At 31.9% G+C, this 17,534-nt stretch overlaps 2 protein-coding genes across 3 annotated transcripts in view; both read right to left on the reverse strand.

Annotated features, from left to right (window-relative positions):
• LOC123696516 (unconventional myosin IC) overlaps positions 1-7,906 on the reverse strand; it is a 58,118-nt gene extending 50,212 nt beyond the window's left edge. The window contains exon 1 of the mRNA XM_045642773.1: positions 7,779-7,906. Coding sequence (XP_045498729.1) covers positions 7,779-7,906 — 128 coding nt within the window. The remainder of the gene's footprint in view (positions 1-7,778) is intronic.
• Positions 7,907-8,562: 656 nt separating this feature from the next.
• Positions 8,563-16,228, reverse strand: LOC123696525 (prisilkin-39). 2 transcript variants are annotated; one of them, XM_045642796.1, is made up of 6 exons: positions 15,998-16,228; positions 13,645-14,300; positions 11,953-12,072; positions 11,330-11,530; positions 10,694-10,810; positions 8,563-9,653 (listed from the first exon to the last, which is right to left on the reverse strand). In XM_045642796.1, exons 1-6 carry the CDS (start codon positions 16,016-16,018, stop codon positions 9,488-9,490), a joined length of 1,281 nt encoding a protein of 426 aa, XP_045498752.1. In that variant the 5' UTR covers positions 16,019-16,228; the 3' UTR covers positions 8,563-9,487. The 2 variants fall into 2 exon arrangements, with proteins under 2 accessions (XP_045498752.1, XP_045498753.1); XM_045642797.1 differs by lacking the exon at positions 10,694-10,810.
• Positions 16,229-17,534: the final 1,306 nt, after the last annotated feature.

The following is a 17,534-nucleotide window of genomic DNA, read 5'->3' on the forward strand; positions in this document are numbered from 1 at the left end:
AAACCAAAATAATCAAAAGTAACAATATTAACAACAATACGATTGGACCATTTTGAGATGAAACCATAGGCCAACAGAAATATGATTGGCTTAGTCTATCTAAATAATTTGTGTTTAGATCTAACTAGGGTCAAAACTCAACGGGGTCAAGAGTCAAATGTTATTTTTTGTTAGCATGCCATTCTACAAAGTGACTAGTTATAATAATTATCAAATTATAAGCAGATACAATGCAGTTAATATTTAACATACGGATAGAATATTTGCAGTTTTAAGTTTTTAAAATAGTTTTTTTTGACGCGAAACTTCTTTAGGCGCGTTGAGAGTAAAATTTCAAGATTATACCGTCACATCATGGAGTAAGGCCGCAATTCTGGTAACTTTGAATTTTGCCAACGAAGTTTCACCTCTGACACGTGTGCTCGGTACACACGCTCTTTTTTAGTTTTTGAATATTTATTTTCACTTATACATATACAGTTGTAATCGTTAAGTGTGCACAGGCGATTATTCCGTAACTATAACAGATATCAAAAAACTTTAAACTGATATCCAAAGTGTTTAACCTAATGAGTAAAATGGCCATAATAAATTTTTAAAAATAAAACGAGAAATATCCAAAAATGTTACATTAAACGCTCCCATACATTTAGTATGAGATACGAATATCCCATGTACATGGGTTGATCCAAAAGTAATGATAATCAATATTAAACAAGGTCATTACAGTTAAAATAATTATGTAGTTCTCTAGATAGTCTTCTTCTAACTAAAAAATATACTTCAATATTTATTTTTCTAAACTTAAAAAAAAAAAAACTTTGCCTTCATCCACAAAAACCCCTCCACGCGGCCATCACTTCGCTGTCGTCTTAAAATAATTTGTTGCTAAGAAATTGTTTCTTGTGCCGAGGAAAGAGATAAAAGTAAATAGGAGCTAGATCTAAAAAATAGGGTAGGTGTTGAAGCATTTGGAATGCCGATTTTTGAATGGCAGTCATCGCAACTGACGCTTTGTGATCTGGTGCGTTGCTTGGTGAAACAGCGTTCAGGTACGCAGTTTGCCATGTCTCTTTTCCTTACTAACCTACCGCAATCTTTTGATTTGGTCTGTTTAATAAGAGCCCAATAAAGTGGCTACCTTTTTAAAATATTCCACCATAATTATTTCTTCAGCGTCCCAAAAAACTACCGCTTTAATCTAACCTACTGATTTTCACTTTGAATTTCTTCATCGTCTCTTTGGAAGCTCGCATCCAGGACATTGATTGTTTTTTGGTTTCAGCATAAACATGGTGAACTCGGGTAACGTTCATGATCACAAAACGTGACAAAAAATTATCCTGATATGCAACAACACAAAAAATGATCCTCTACGTGTCGAATCGTTGTTTCTTCTTTCGTCGGGAAACATTCTGGCACGCACGGTTCACATTCAAATTAATGTAAATAATTGGAAACGTGGCCTGTTGATATGATTTTTTTGTGATTACTTAGTGAATACATGAGCAAGCAAAAAACATTTGTTTTATATTTTTATGTGCACAGGAAATACCCAATTATCATTACTTTGGGATCAACCTAGTATATTTAATATGAAAGATTTTAGTTTTTTCTTTCTTTTTTTGGTTTTCTGCTTTAATTACTTCGCAAATTTGAAGGGAAGTTCATTTAGAAACTGTAAATAGAGCTCCTCATTGTATTGCACAATGAGGACATCACTTCGAAAATCTGCTATGAATACAAAATGTATGGGAAATAAAATGTATGGGAGCGTTTAATGTAACATTTTTGGATATTTCTCGCTTTATTTTTAAAAATTTATTATGGCCATTTTACTCATTAGGTTAAGTACTTTCGATATCAGTTTAAAGTTTTTTGGTGTCTGCAATAGTTACGGAATAATCGCTTGTGCACACTTAACGATTACACCCTGTATACTATAATACATAATGTAATATTTTCTAATACAATTTTAAAGACGGATTATAATTGTACAATTTGCTGTTTGTAAATAAATAAATAAAAATATATTCCAATTGCAAATTATTACTGCACATTAATTTCTAATAATTTTTATAATTTTATGATGTCACAATAAAGTGCCTTGTCGGTCGAAAAGTGCTCAAAAAATTGCAATAACATTCACCCTTATCTGGCATACATTTTGAATGATAGGTTTATCATACGCTGATAAAATAACTTTCTCTGAAGTACTCTAGATAGGAAATCAGCCTGGGAAGTTACATTTGTGAGTTGTGACTTGTTTGACAGCCGATATAGGTACCTAGGCCTAGGCTTTGGTTGCATTAATATCTCGTGCATTTGAAAATACTTCTTATCTGGCTGTAAGCTGACCTAAGCAATGTACAAACAAACATTTATTAATCTAAGTATAGTAATATTATAAAGCTGAAGAGTTTGTTTGTTTGTTTGAACGCGCTAATCTCGGGAACTACTGGTCCGATTTGAAAAATTATTTCGGTCTTAGATAGCCCATTTATCGAGGAAGGCTATAGGCTATAGGTAACATCATCACGTTAAGACCAACAGGAGCGGAGCAGGGCGGGTGAAACCGCGAGGTACAGGTAGTTTTTTATATGTTTACTATTTACTATTCTGGTTTAGAGGTAAAATCAAAGCCATATACATATTACATATATCATGATTCGTCATGATGTGTTGTTTAGCCAAGTCTCTGACGCAGTTATCCTTAACAAATAATAAGACGAATCAAGGAAATAATACAGTTTGTCCTTATAGGTCAGGTGAAACGCTAAACTTTATGACCTAGAAATCTAAATATAGGTATATAACTCAAAGGTGACTGACTACTCACTCACTGACATAGTGATCTATCAACGCACAGCCCAAACCACTGAACGGATCGGGCTGAAATTTGGCATGCAGGTAGTTGTTAGGACGTAGCCATCCACTAAGAAAGGATTTTGATCAAATCTACCCCCAATAAAATAGGGGATGAAAGTTTGTACCATGAAAATTTATCTTTTCTACGCAGGCGAAGCTGCGGACAACAGCTAGTGGCATACCTGTAACTTGTAATTATATGTATATATATTTTTATTTTTTTAGATATTTAGTTACTTATACCACAGATAAGTTTTATGTATAAAGTAGGTACAGAAAAATGACGTAAGTCCTAAACTCTATGACTAAAAGTATGCCTTGATATAAGTCTTCACCGACATTAAACTATGATAGGATTCTATTCAGATGATCAGACGATATTCGCGGTCAAGTTACATACTGTTAGTAGGCTAATCTCTTCCATTGGGCTGATTCTATTGACATTGTAATCTACCAACATCATAAAGTGAATTTTTTTTTTTATTTTATTTTAATACCAACATCATAAAGTGGAAGGTTTTTTACACCAACCAAATAATCTCCTCAAAGACCTACATTAACAGGATGGATGTCGAAAAATTGCCAATAAATATGTAGTTACTAGTATTCAAAGTCGAGAAAATAATAAATAAGAAGCCACCAGAACAATAATAATTAGGGTTTCAACCCGACTTACTTTTATTCATATAGTGTGGTCTGCGAAAAAAGCTCATTTAGGTACATTAGACGAAAGATGATGATGACCCTGCAAATTTCGGTCTGCCAAGACACCTTTTAAAGATATAAAAAAATTATCCACCTATATTTATTACGGCAGACATACGGAATATGCCCAAAAAATCATAAAAATCAGTCAAGCCGCTTCGTAAGAGTTTCTAGTATACTTAGATAGACAATAATTAGCATAATCTGTAGTGCAATAAAAGAGAGCTTGTTTTGTAACTCATCTCACACAATGTCGCCTTGTAGAGTCGTGATGTTAATCCCGATGGCTTGAGCAATATCATTGATAAGGCTAATCGTGAACGCATAGGAATTAAACATTATTATGGTATGGTCTGATTTGTGCTTTTTTTTATTTAACGACATTTCAAAGTCGCGTCATGGCAATATCGTAACGTCATGGGGTAAGGCGATGATTTTGGTATATTTGAATCTTGCCAAAGAAGTTTCATTTCTGACACGTGTGCTCGGCACTCACGCTCTTATTTATTTATATTGATACTATAGCTTCAAATGTGATATCTGTTGGTTGCATCCTCTCAATAAACCCCTTCATCTCATTTTGCTGTCTATATTTTTGTATTTTCGAAAAAAAAAATGCTAGGTACTAAATTTGGTTTCTCGTGGGACCTTCTACAAAATATAATATCTATTAATATTAACAAATAATAATTAAAACAATATTGCACAGATGTGTACATATGTTTAGTAGGTAATTGAGTTTAAATTATTCTATGCGCCTTGAGTTTTTCCTCAACACACACATTTTACTATAAAAATCCTTTTATATGTATAGTATCTAACCTTCGTTGTTTAATGTGATTTGCTTTGAAATATTGGAGGTTGCTCACTAATTTAACTTTTAATAGCTTTCCCCTTGCGATCTTACAAACGTTATCATATTTTTTTTACAAATGCATTACCTACTTCAAGTTTTGTGTCCTGGACAAATGAGCTGAAGAATCATTTTAGGTAGGTACACATAGTAGACCAACCGCTTACGTAAGTATATAAAAAAGTTGTGATGCACAATGGATGCACATCAAAATAGTTGGAGGTACTGGTATGGCGATAAACGTATAGGTAACAAGAATTAATTTGTTAACCGACTTCAAAAAAAGGAGGAGGTTATCAATTCGGCCGGTATGTATTTTTTTATGTATGTACACCGATTACTCCGAGGTTTCTGAACCGATTTACGTGATTCTTTTTATGTTTGATGCGGGATGGTGTCGAATTGGTCCCATAAAAATTTTATTCGGATAGGCCCAGTAGTTTTTATTTTATGGGCATTTTTGTAAGTGCAAGTTTGAAGTCGGTTGTTTTTAACGCAGTTATCACTTGTTTATCATCAATTTATCTTTTGATTATAATAATCACTAGGTATTGCTCCCATCAGAAAAAGAAAACTGTACGGAAACCCACATATCAAGCAATTGATAGTTCTATTTCTGTGGTTCTATTATTTCCAGTTGTTTCCAAAAAACGTTTAAAACACAGATTTTCACAATACACCAATTCCGAATTAATTTGTATACGCAATACTTACCTAAAAGAATATCAAATGTATAATGAAAGTAACATTCTTGGAAGATGGTGCAACTAAAAGGTTTTGCGCAAACAAATGCACATAATAACATGTTGCTGTGCAATAATTTTTATGATTATCTTTTTAATGTTGTTTCAAATTGGTTTCCATTAAAACTTAGAATTGCTTTAAAATTTTTAATGAAAATTTTCCATCACAAAACCCATTGCAGTATTTATAATGTTTTTATCGAATTTAATTGGGACTGTTTTCAGATACCTATAGCCTATGGCAAGTAGGTATACGAAAAAAAGATTATAGATGACTTTATTTGAAAAAAATATTAGCATTCCTCTTTCCATACATAATCTACGATACTAGATAATATTATATGTCATCACTACAAGAATAATGTTAGAAATAACATCAATCTGATACCTACCTACTTCTCAAATAAAGTACCAAATGAACCAAATGATAACAGTAGGTACATTGGCTCCATAACGCAATCTAATCAAAGATATTGGCTGGCCAATTAGAATGAATTAGAACTGATGTTTTGTTCAATAATAATTGTCAATAATACTAATAAATATGTGCACTTTATGAGTTTTTTTTTTTCGTAATGATGAATTTAAGAAAAGTTTAAATAAAAAACGACGTGTGTCACTCGGGGACTGCCGCGGTAAAGCTATTGCATGTTATGCCTTCAAGCCACACCTCCGCCCGTCGGAGTGGGGAGTGTGAGGTTTTTTCGTTACGGAAATTCTCGATTCGGTCCCCGCATGCAATAGCTTAAAAGGATAGGTAATTTATGTTTTCAATACATGAATTTGAAACCAGATTGGGGCATTGTACCTAGAAAAAAATTGTTGATCAAAAAAGTATTTCAAAAGTAGATCAAATTACTTAAGCATTATATTACTTAGAGCATTAATTATATTAGGTCTACTTCACGATATAAACGTTGCGTTAGTGTATTATATTATATTCTAAACATTACACATTTAGGACCATTGACACATCGCATAAACTCTTCGATTTGTTTATAATACTAGTTGCGACAAAAACGATTTGCATATGCATATCTTGATACTTTATCAGTCACCAGATTCGTTGGATTTCAGTTTTTAAAAATTAACGCCTACAGTACATTGTTAAGTTACACTTTAAACCGTAATTGCTATTTATAACTGTAAGGCGCTTTCAATTTATTGAAGTGAACGTATCTTTGATTCGGCATGTAATAAAATTTTATAAGCATAAAATAATAAAGATAATTAAACATGTTTTGAACTATATGTTATGATAACATAAATATGATATTATTAAAGATAACTACGATGATCAAAATGCAATTACTTAAATTAAGTGGTTTCATCAAATTGAGATTTATTCAATCGCTAGTAAATAGGTATAGAGCTATATCTATAATATAAAAATGAATCCCAAAATGTGTTGGTAAGCGCATAACTTGAGAACGGCTGAAACGATTTCGTTAATTCTTTTTTTATTATATTCCTTGAAGTACGAGGATGGTTCTTATGGAGAGAAAACGTAAACATGTACCACGGGCGAAGCCGGGGAGGACCGCTATTATTAATAAAGTTATGTTGAAAGCATTTAAATATAATACAAAAAATCCGATTAGTTCGCGCCAAATATACCTATCTAATGTTAGGTACATTCCTTAAGGAAAAAGTCCAAGACAACCTGTCTCTTTAGTGGAAAGTACAGTTTATTAATGCATGTTGTTTTATTGACGTAATTATTATATGAATCGATAAAATTCAGACATCTAATCGACATAATTATGTACATTAGTCATAGATAATTAAGATAGATATAATTGCGGTAACGCCTGCCGGATTTGGATTATTTTTACCCTTTAATTAATTATCCATACACACTTTTGATTTCTAATAGATACTAATAGGTACATTGTATAATATCTTACATTTTCTGTATCAATAAACATAAGCGTAGATGTGAATTTCTACATATTAAATAAACTTTATTTTACTAATTAATATACTACCTACATAAAAGTTACTTATTCAATTGCATATTAATTATAAATCGAAATACGTATTCGTACATTGGATAAACAATTTAATTTAAATTATGTCTTGATTAATTTAAGACCTATATTATGAACCTCTTATCACAAATGAAACATATCTCCACAATAATTTATGAAATAAGAATATGCATTTCATTCCGATAAATTATATTTATAGATCTAGTCACATAAACCTATGGACTCTCGTTCAAACCTAACCTAGTAAAACCACAGGTAAAACTATTGTCTGATATATTCTGTCAATAAATTATTCATGATATTTAATAATTACTATTAAAACCTTCAGAGTAACTCAGAGAGTAACCTGCGAGAGTAGAACCATGTACAACTGATGAGATTAGTAATTTATCAATCAATAAATGAAACAGATAAGAAGTCGATGGATATTCACAGCTGCTTGATAATAACACATACAATTTAGCAATTTTGTACGTAGAAGAAAATATATAGGATTAATGATGACGGGACTGTGACATACTACTGACCGATATATTATTAGGTATCTAGATAAATTACCGAATTAGAGGACGATTGCCTCCTCATATACGGTATTTTATTGAAAAGGCTATTACTTACTTTCCTCCTTCCACCTCAGGTTGCTCCGACTTAGACGGCTCCGCATCTCCATTCACCATGAGAAGAGGAACAGCAACCTGTATCTGCTCCGAATTATCCGCAACTTTCACAGAATTTGGATCCGCCATTTTAAAGTTCCAAACACAAACTCGCGGGATATAAAACCTCTTTTATTTTTTTCTTTACGCGCGAACTTCAACTTTTTAATTTTCAAATTTAGAACATTGCTTACGTGGCTAAGGACACAAAGTTCGGAAAGCAAATGGTGTATCGATGTTCTTCAAATTATCAGATATAAAATGAAATAATCGTGTGTTTTATCGCATCATTAAATAACTCACATTTAATAATTCACATTATTGTCTTTAGATTAGACTCAAATCATATGATAAGTTGATTGTAAATACTTCGATAAATGTTATTGTTAATACCTATTAGTTATGTATTTTCAGTGGGTACTAGATAGTAAAAAATATTTATTTAAATATGTTTTCAAATAACATTACTTAACAACCATGAAAATATTATGAACCTACTATTCTGTCATCAATCACAACCGGCTCAACCGATCTGAGTGATATTTGATGTAGAAGAAAATTCTGTTCCTTAAGATTTTTATTAAAAAGGCCACCAACTTTTGAAGGAAGTAACTTCTTTGGTAAAGTAAGGAATAAAACGCAATATATTTATAAAAATATTTAATTCGATCAATTATTAGTTATTACAATGAAACCGTATTACAAATACTTACAAATAAAAATGCAATTAACACTATAAAAACACAGCTTAATAATTATTAATATATTATAAATGACACATTTATGATAAAATACAACTAAAACTTAAAATATGAAGTAGAAATATAAAAATGTGTATTTTATTATAGAATTGGGAAACCTCGTCATGATAAATTGCTCCCCAATAATAATTAAAATAAGGTCTTAATTATTATTTTTTTAATCACTTTAAAAAATCTTGCAAAATTTTATGTTACCTAAATAAAAAAAACTAAATTATTTTGAAAACTGTTTACTTCCATAAATTCAGTAGGTAATTCACATTGATTTCATCAAACTGACGTAAGTAAAAGATTGGGGAATTACCAAATGTGTGTTCTTAAATCTATATTAAATTTAATTAATTAATTGTATGTAATTAGGTACTACGAATTTACGAACCAAGTCAAGAAAAGCCAAGAGAAGCCAAGAAAATCGGGAAAACTTGGAGCGAGATCAAAAGGGAATCTCTCGATAGACACACCTAGCGGAGCACTGTGGATGTAGGGGACACAGGAACATAAGTCAAGTAAGTCAATTAACGAACACTTGTATTTTGACAAATATCAGTGATACCGTATTATGTAGCAATCTAATAAGTATTTTGATTTTTTTCATACCACATTTAAAACACTCAATCACTAGGTACATAGTATAAAACAAAATCGCTTTCTCTGTCCCTATGTCCCTTTGCATGCTTAAATCTTTAAAACTACGCAACGGATTATGATGCAGTTTTTTTCAATTGATAGAGTGATTCAAGAGGAAGGTTTTAGTATATAATTTATTAGGTTTTAGACAAAGCGGGCGAAGCCGCGGGCGGTAAGCTGGTAATCAATAAATCTCTTTTAAAATCCCTTACCTGTAATTTCCAAACAATACTCGAGTACAAACACAAGAAGATACTAAGACATTATATTACATTTAAAATAACTATTGAGCTTGCGTAGAATCTTCTACTTTGACCAGTTGGTCGTCTCTCTGATGAAGGTAGCTGGTTTCTGGAGTAGTGCTTTGACTGAAGCTAGATGGTTGGTACGAACTTGGCTGATAAGTCGCCCTGTTGTATCTGTCTTGGCTGTCTAGTTTTGTTACCCCGCTGGAATAAAAGGGATAAAAATAAGGAACAATAATTTAGATATTAGAATGGAAAATGTATACGTAAAGGAATGATCAAAACCTGAGGGTTATCTAAACTAAAATGGTACTATAATTTAGTATAGGTATTATTACTGTAGTAGGTATGTATATGTAACATTTCCAGAATCGCGACTTATTCAAAATATGTTTTTTTTTTTATTGACGATAGGGAAGAGCTTGACCACAATCTCGCCTGATGTTAAACTGAGATGTGGTCTAAGATGGTCTAATGTACTTTGATTGTCAAATCCATATTATAAATGCGAAAGTAACTCTGTCTGTCTGTCTGTTACTCAATCAATAACAACTGAACCAATTTGCATGAAATTTGGTATAGAGATATTTTTATACCCGAGAAAGGACATAGGCTACTTTTTACCCCAAGACATAGGACAGATTTTATCCCGAAAATCCCACGGGAACGGGAACTATGCGGGTTTTTCTTTGACTGCGCGGGCGAAGCCGCGGGTGGAAAGCTAGTAACACCATATATCTGTTTCAATTTCAGATACAAAATGTTTAACGATATACCTAATTACCTACATACATATAGAAGGTAATATAATTAGTCATATGATGATATGATAGAATGAATATAATAATATATATCATTGCTAATGCTAATCAATGCTTTCCCAGAAATCACACGTGATACTGTACCTATCAATTACAATATCTATTAGGTAGGTACTTTTATTTATTCATTTTTGAAGATAAAAAGATTAGTCAGCCTGGAATAATTAATGCAAAATTGAAAGTCACAAATCGGCAAAAAACACGGTAGAACCTAGGTACCTACCTATTTTAAAACGAATTTTACTGAAAATTGAACACGAAAATTTCCCTAAAACTTTTTTTTTGTCATTTCATAGGTAATTTTTAATTTCTAGTGTCGTTTTCGTATTATTTATATTTTTATTGTAATCCCAGCATCTTTTTTTCATTTACCCTATTAAAATCATTAACTAGAACATTCTAGAAGCTTCCAGAAGCATTTACCTCTCATCCCTATAAGGACGGCGTTCTCCTACATTCCTGATAGACTGACCATAGACCACATCTTGGTAACCAAAACTCGATCCATAGGGGTCTTTGCCGAAGTTACCAGTGTAGGAACTGGAATATTTCATTCCCTAATGTTAATGAGAATAAATAAAGAATACGAATGAATATACTATTCTAAAAGAGCTAAAGCATTGGTGTGTTTATTTTATACTTCAGTTGCAAAAAGCGATTTATTTATTTTTCTATTGTATTTATGTCTCTGTTCCGAATAATTTATATTCTTCTTGTCTATGAACTGTTTATTTAAATTCAATCTCAATCTCAAGCTAAAAAGCTACTTCGCGAACATTTAACACCGAGCATAGCCATGAAAAGCTAGCATTTAGGTTTTTTCCAGCTGACGTTTATTACTCTTTCATGCAAAATGAGCTAAACGGAAGTTTTTTCTATTTTCTACAAAAATAGATTATTGTACTCTATATTGTATCTATTTTTACCGCGTACCATGCAAGTAAAGCCAGTATCTAGAAGAAGAAGACAATTACAGAAAGCTTTGTGGATCAGCTTTTACCCCCATAGGAGACCCGTGTCCCGTGGGAACATATATGGCCTGATGATGATAATACTAACCTTTCATCCCTATAAGGTCGGCGCTCACCAACATTGCGCCAACCACTCTGACCGTAACCATCCTGATAACCGACCGCGCGGTACGGGTCCCGGGAACCCGTGGCGTAACCGGAGTAACCGCTGGAGTAACCGTTGGAGTAACCGCCGGAGTAAGTGGGGTTGCTTTGGTAGCCAACGTTCTGCCAACTAGATGATTGCGGTCTGAAAATATAAGTTAGAGATTTATGTTTTGGCTATAGATTTACATTTTTTTACTGTCCTACTAATAAAACGTATATAAAATGTATTATGAACGCGAAAGTTTGTAAGAATGTATGGATGCTTGTTACTCTTTCACGCAAAAAACAGTCTGAAATAGCACATAGGCTATTACCACGCGAGTTTCAGCTCTTAGTTATTATAATATTTAAGTCAATTGTATGTATAATATCATTGATTTAAATATGTTTTTATGTTTTTACATGATATGTATGTGTAAAGAAATGTCAATCAATGAAGATCAAAATGTGAACAATTGATTTTTTTTTTAAGTACATGAATAGTCAACATTTTTTGAAAACGATGAGAGAAAATTTTGATAATTATTATCAAATCGGTATAACTCTATACCTACTATAGCATACCTTGCATAATCCCTCTGCGTCCACGCCGTGGAGTCAGGTCTACCTGACGCGAAGTAGTACCCTCGACCACCAGCATCCCAGCCTGCTTGGCCACGATATGTTTCATCCCATGGTCTGAAACTGTAATAGACTTGTAATAAGACCTAATTCCAACCATTTCGTGCACATATTATTATATAAAGAAGTGGCAATGTTGTAGTAACTAATTTCATAATGTATAAAAACGAGAAGATTTTATTTGTTGGATACTTTGTTAAGGTTAAATCTAAAAAACAACTTGATAGATTTGAATTTTTTAAATATTGGTAAGCAACTTCTTTACCGTTTTATTTCTGGCTCTACCACCTATTCTGTAGGTCTAAAAATACTTTTCGAACTGTTGAGTAAATAATTCCATTCTATATTTTTGTAAAAAATAAATAATTTCAAATAATCAAGAACCATTCTTCTCGTAGTGGAACAAAAACCGTTATATAGAGTTCATCAAAAATCATTACCATCCCAGTTTTATAGGTAGATACTACATGTACTTATCGAATTAATTATGGTCACAATTATGACAGATTTATTTTTTGTTTTAAAAAATTTTAACCGTTAATATTGGTTGATTAATAAGATCAAGACGTCCATTTAATTTTTATAATCAATAGAGTATATAGAATATATTTAAGAATGTAACATACATGATACGCACACCATCAAAATAAGTTGGACAGCGACGAAAAAAAAAACAAAAATAATGCCTTCTTCAGAAATTACAAAGCCGTTAGTATTGTTAAAAAGTTACCGTTAATATTTTTAAATAGATGATAAAAACTAATGACTAAAAAGTTAAAGAATTTTTGAAACAAATTAACTTTTACACTAATTAGTTACCGTTTGTTTTGGTAATTAAAATGTATTTAAACTTAGGGCTTTAAATAACCTACAGATAAAGACCTACGTCGTTTTATATTGTGTATTTTTGTTGTATTTACATATCGAATATTGATCATTCAAAAACATTTCCCGCCATCACCTTTTTTTTATTGCGCCATTACATACAGACTATAGCAGTCTACAGTTACAATGTGAATTCAATAAAACAATTTTCATTAACTGTTACATCCCATAAAGTGTATTGACATTTGGCTTATAGAATTTCAGGTGAAAGCGTGAACAAATTACTGAAAATGGGTAGTATTGTATTGTTCAATAATTGCTGCGTAACGGTAGCCTTTTCGATAGAATTATTCGTATGTAACATTTGATAGAGGCCTTGACTTCCGTTATGACAGTAAATTTGGCTTTGTGAGTATGTATTTACTAATAGCGGTAAATAAAACCAGCTATGTGTCATTTGTTTCTGTGAAATGGGGGATGAAAAAATGGAAAAGTATTACCACAGTAGAAATAGTTACTTGGTATTGGGAACGTCTACGACAACGAGAGTTACTCGCGCGCAGAGCCTAGCCTGCTAGCCTATAGGCATGTGCTTTGTATACAAAGCACATGAAACTTTTAAGATCAGATACTTTAGAACAGAACTGATACTTTAGTGCTAGACCCAGGTAGTAGGTAAAACTAGATTCACAGAAAATCAAAGTACCAAAATTATATGGAAACACTTTTTTAACCTTCAAGTCCAAACAAATGTTTAATTAACAACAACAATAGCTTACAACTTGCTAACAACAAATTAAAAAAGCTTACCTATCATGCGGTCCACCACCAGTTCCTGGGCCATATCCTCCATAACCATCATCATAAGCGCCTCTATCATATCTATCATCATAATACGGTCGTCGATATCCAGAATAACCATACCGTCCATAGTCATCATAACGATCTGGGTAAGGGTTTCTTTCATACAACGGTCGGCGAGGATAGGGTTCGTCATATCTATCTCTATCCCTTAAAAACCTGTCATAATAATCTGGGCTATATCTATCCCTGTCGTCATATCTATTCCTGTGTTTGTTCCTCGGTCTGTCCCGTCCTCTGTCCCTGTCTTTCTCATCGTGGTCCCTATGTTTATCGTCGCTTTGATCGTCTGTCTCATTTTTGCTGCTACGTCTATCACTGTAGCGTTTGTCATCATCATCATCGTTTCTGTTTCTATCGTATCTACTGCCATGTGTTGGTTTGTTTGATCGTCTATCATCAGTATCATCATCATCATCGTCGTCACATCGGCCGCATCGTGATGGTCTGTCGTCTCTGTCGTAGGGTCGGCCGTAGCCGTAACGTTCGTAGTAACTTCTCACTGATCGGATTTGGTTTGACGGTAGAAGTACTGAGGATAAAATGGATTCATTGTCGCCTTCTGATTCTGCAGTTGTTAATACAGCAGCTGCTACGAGTAATACCTGGGAATTATATAAAAATACAGCAATACAATAGTATAATATCTTAGCTTCAGTTGTATATTGCTCGAGATTAGTTCCATGAACTTTTAAAGCTCTACGACCTACTTAGTACATTTTCTTCAGTGAAACAATGTGCTTTATAAGTAATGTCTCGCTAAGCATGAAGTGACACGTATCTTTCCTTTGTTTATATTAAAAACAAAACATACTTAGCATACTCCCATGCAATTTTGCTTAATTATTGGCAGTGACCTACATTGATAAAAATTATAACACATATTAAGATGTAAATCTCACAAACCAGAACAGTTACGTGGGTAAAACAATAAATAAATCAAGGTTTTTATTTGGTGGCGGCCATTTTGCGCCCTATGTGATGTAACACCATTGTCTACGGAGGTCAGGCGCAATTGTTTTAGGCATTATTAATTTGCATAGATATGTATCTTTTTTTATAAATTTTATTAATTGACCCACAGTCAATTACTTTTTTTTTACAAAATCGTTGTGTAGTTTTTTCGAATAATGGCAATGGGTGTTATTTTGTATTTTTCGTTGATATTATTCATACTTAGTTATTACAGATTATTATTTTTATATTATGTAGAGGTACTGACAAGTAAAATTGAACGGAATAATAACTGTGAATAATAATAATCTTTGTAAGTGACAAAGATTACTGAATTTTGTTTTCTCAGTTATTAAGGTAAATTTTCACATTAGAATCACTGAATCGGTTATGTAAAATAAAATGAATAAATACACACTTTACAAAAAGACAAATATAAATGGAAATAATAACAATACAATTTTAAAAATAAAATGCAACGTTATCTTATAAAATATGCAATCAAGAATATATCTCGACTAATTTAGATTAGGAAGATGCGTTTTTGCCATTTGCAATTCTTTCCAGATCTTAATTCACTGCCGGGTAATTATGATTATTTCCTACACAAAAACCATTTAAATTATATTATTATATTATGCTTTGCTGTTTTAATAGGAGATGTTGCCTTGTAGAGTAATTGTATTATATTATAATGCATAATAATACGCTTGAAACGCAGAGATAATAATGCGATCGTAATCTGCATGGTTTCATACAATTTATAGGCACACGTGTCAGAAGTTAAACTTCTTTTGCAAGATTCAAAGATACAAAAATCGTCGCCTTTCTCCATGACGTGACGGTATTGCCATGACGCGACCTTGAGATTTTACTCCTAACGCGTCTGAAGAAATCTACAATTAGTTACATTAAATCTCTTTACCAATAATAATTGGTTCATATGCGGTGTATGTTTTTTGTATTATTTTTTATTTATATTAACGTTTTAAGTTTAACGAAAATGCAAATTAATTTATTTCCACTAAAAGTACCTAACTATAGTTTTTGGAATATTTAAATAGAAGAAATTTAAAATTAAATTATGTTATTAGATATTCAAGATTTATTTATAAATAAGCATTTATTTGTTCATATCTTGATTTAGATTTTCATTATAATCTTCTTTATCTTGTCAACTTCAGTAATTTCATACTGAATTAGTATTGTGTTTGTACTTTGTATCATCTTCATAATTTACTACGAACTAACTATAAATCTATGACAATAATAATCAGCATTTAATTGAACAACAATTTAAATAAAATTCTACATTGTGAATTATATTAAATAATAAAATAGCACTCACCTGACTTATCAATCGAATCATCTTCAACAGCCTATGCAGCGCATCCTATGCAATAAAACGCACAAACAAAACCAGATTTCTATAAATAAAACCCTATAGATCGTGAACAGCCAGCTTTACATTTTTTAATCTATAAAAAAAAATTTAGACGACTATATTTCAATTTTTGAATTTCGAACCGGTGCGGAACGATCAGGCGTCTATGTTGGACTGGTTACAAGTTACGTTGGCGGTTTAAAATAATTATATGGTTGGTTTTTTTGTCTGTTCATCCGTCCATCTGACTGAGGGCCATATAGCGAACAAGGCTATTGATGGTGCGTGCGAAGATAATGTCCGTGGGTTCGTATGGTTTACATTTTTTGTTTCGCAATTTCCATTTTCGATTGAGATATGTAATTTCTAAGTTCTAAGGTTTTATGTGAATTACGAAAATTCTCTTTGCATTTACGGAACGAGTACATTTAATTTAAAATAAATAATTGTTATTAGTAGGTAAGCTTGTTAAAAAAATACTTACTATGAAACTTTTATTATGTATCATATCAAACTACAAATTCTATAATCCAGTCGAAGTTCTCCTAATCTATTCTCCTAATTCTTTTTATTATTTAGCGGCTTAGATAAACGAGATAATAAAAAATATTTGTTTTTTTTCAAGTAACTAGTACCTAGGTAAGTAATTTTTTTTCATTCCACCTAGAACGTTTTTTGGATCATAAGTATCATGTTTTTCTAGTATAAATAAATTGAATATTATCTTTTAAAATCAAAACGACTATTTCTTTACTTTTTAAAATTGCTCTAGTAGTAACCAACCTACATACAAATTCTTATAGTAACAATGCGTTTAATCAAAAGCATATTCATAATGTATAATTAAAGTTTTTTCTTCAACTTTTTGCGTAGGTAGGTATAATGTTGATCGAAATTCGAATCTAAATACATACTATAACTAAACAAATGCATTAAATATGTAGGAAGAGGAAGTGCTATTGTTTTGTTTGTTTGTTTGTTTCCATTATACTGTTTTATTTAATCCTACTGCAGTTAGGACATAATGACGAATAGGTCCTAGAATTATCCTAGATATACTTATGGAAGTGTCACATCTTAAAATTACGATTTGGATTTTGGATGAAATCTGGATCTAAATTTTTATCCGTGTACAATGTCCATACTACTTTACTTTAATACTATAATTACTTTAATAATAAATAATATGACGTTAGAGATATCAAAATAAAGGGTAGGTATTTTGGTATGACAGCAAATTTGATATTGTATATCTGAAGCTTTTTTCTGCAGTAGCTACTATGATGCCGCTACCTCATCTATAATTAACAATAAATTCCCGTGACGTAGAACAATGGAAACTACAATTTATAATCTAGTTGAACCAAAATTGAGGATCAGCGAACCGCATCTGACACGTCATTGTGCGCTGCGTCACCCTTGTTATGCATAATTATCACATATCCACATAGTTTGTGCTTTATCTGTGCATTAGTTGAAAGTTGAAATCTATTATTTATTA

Source organism: Colias croceus, chromosome 12, assembly GCF_905220415.1.
Source record: "Colias croceus chromosome 12, ilColCroc2.1".
Lineage (NCBI taxonomy): Eukaryota > Metazoa > Arthropoda > Insecta > Lepidoptera > Pieridae > Colias > Colias croceus.

What these genes read in the sequence shown, in the direction of transcription:
- LOC123696525 (XM_045642796.1), bottom strand. Translation starts at nt 16,018, where the DNA reads ATGATTCGATTGATAAGTCAG. An exon ending in TGATTCGATTGATAAGTCAG is followed by an intron (nt 14,301 to 15,997) that starts GTGAGTGCTATT and finishes TATAATTCCCAG; the next exon opens with GTATTACTCGTAGCAGCTGC. An exon ending in CGACCTTATAGGGATGAAAG is followed by an intron (nt 10,811 to 11,329) that starts GTTAGTATTATC and finishes GAAATATTCCAG; the next exon opens with TTCCTACACTGGTAACTTCG.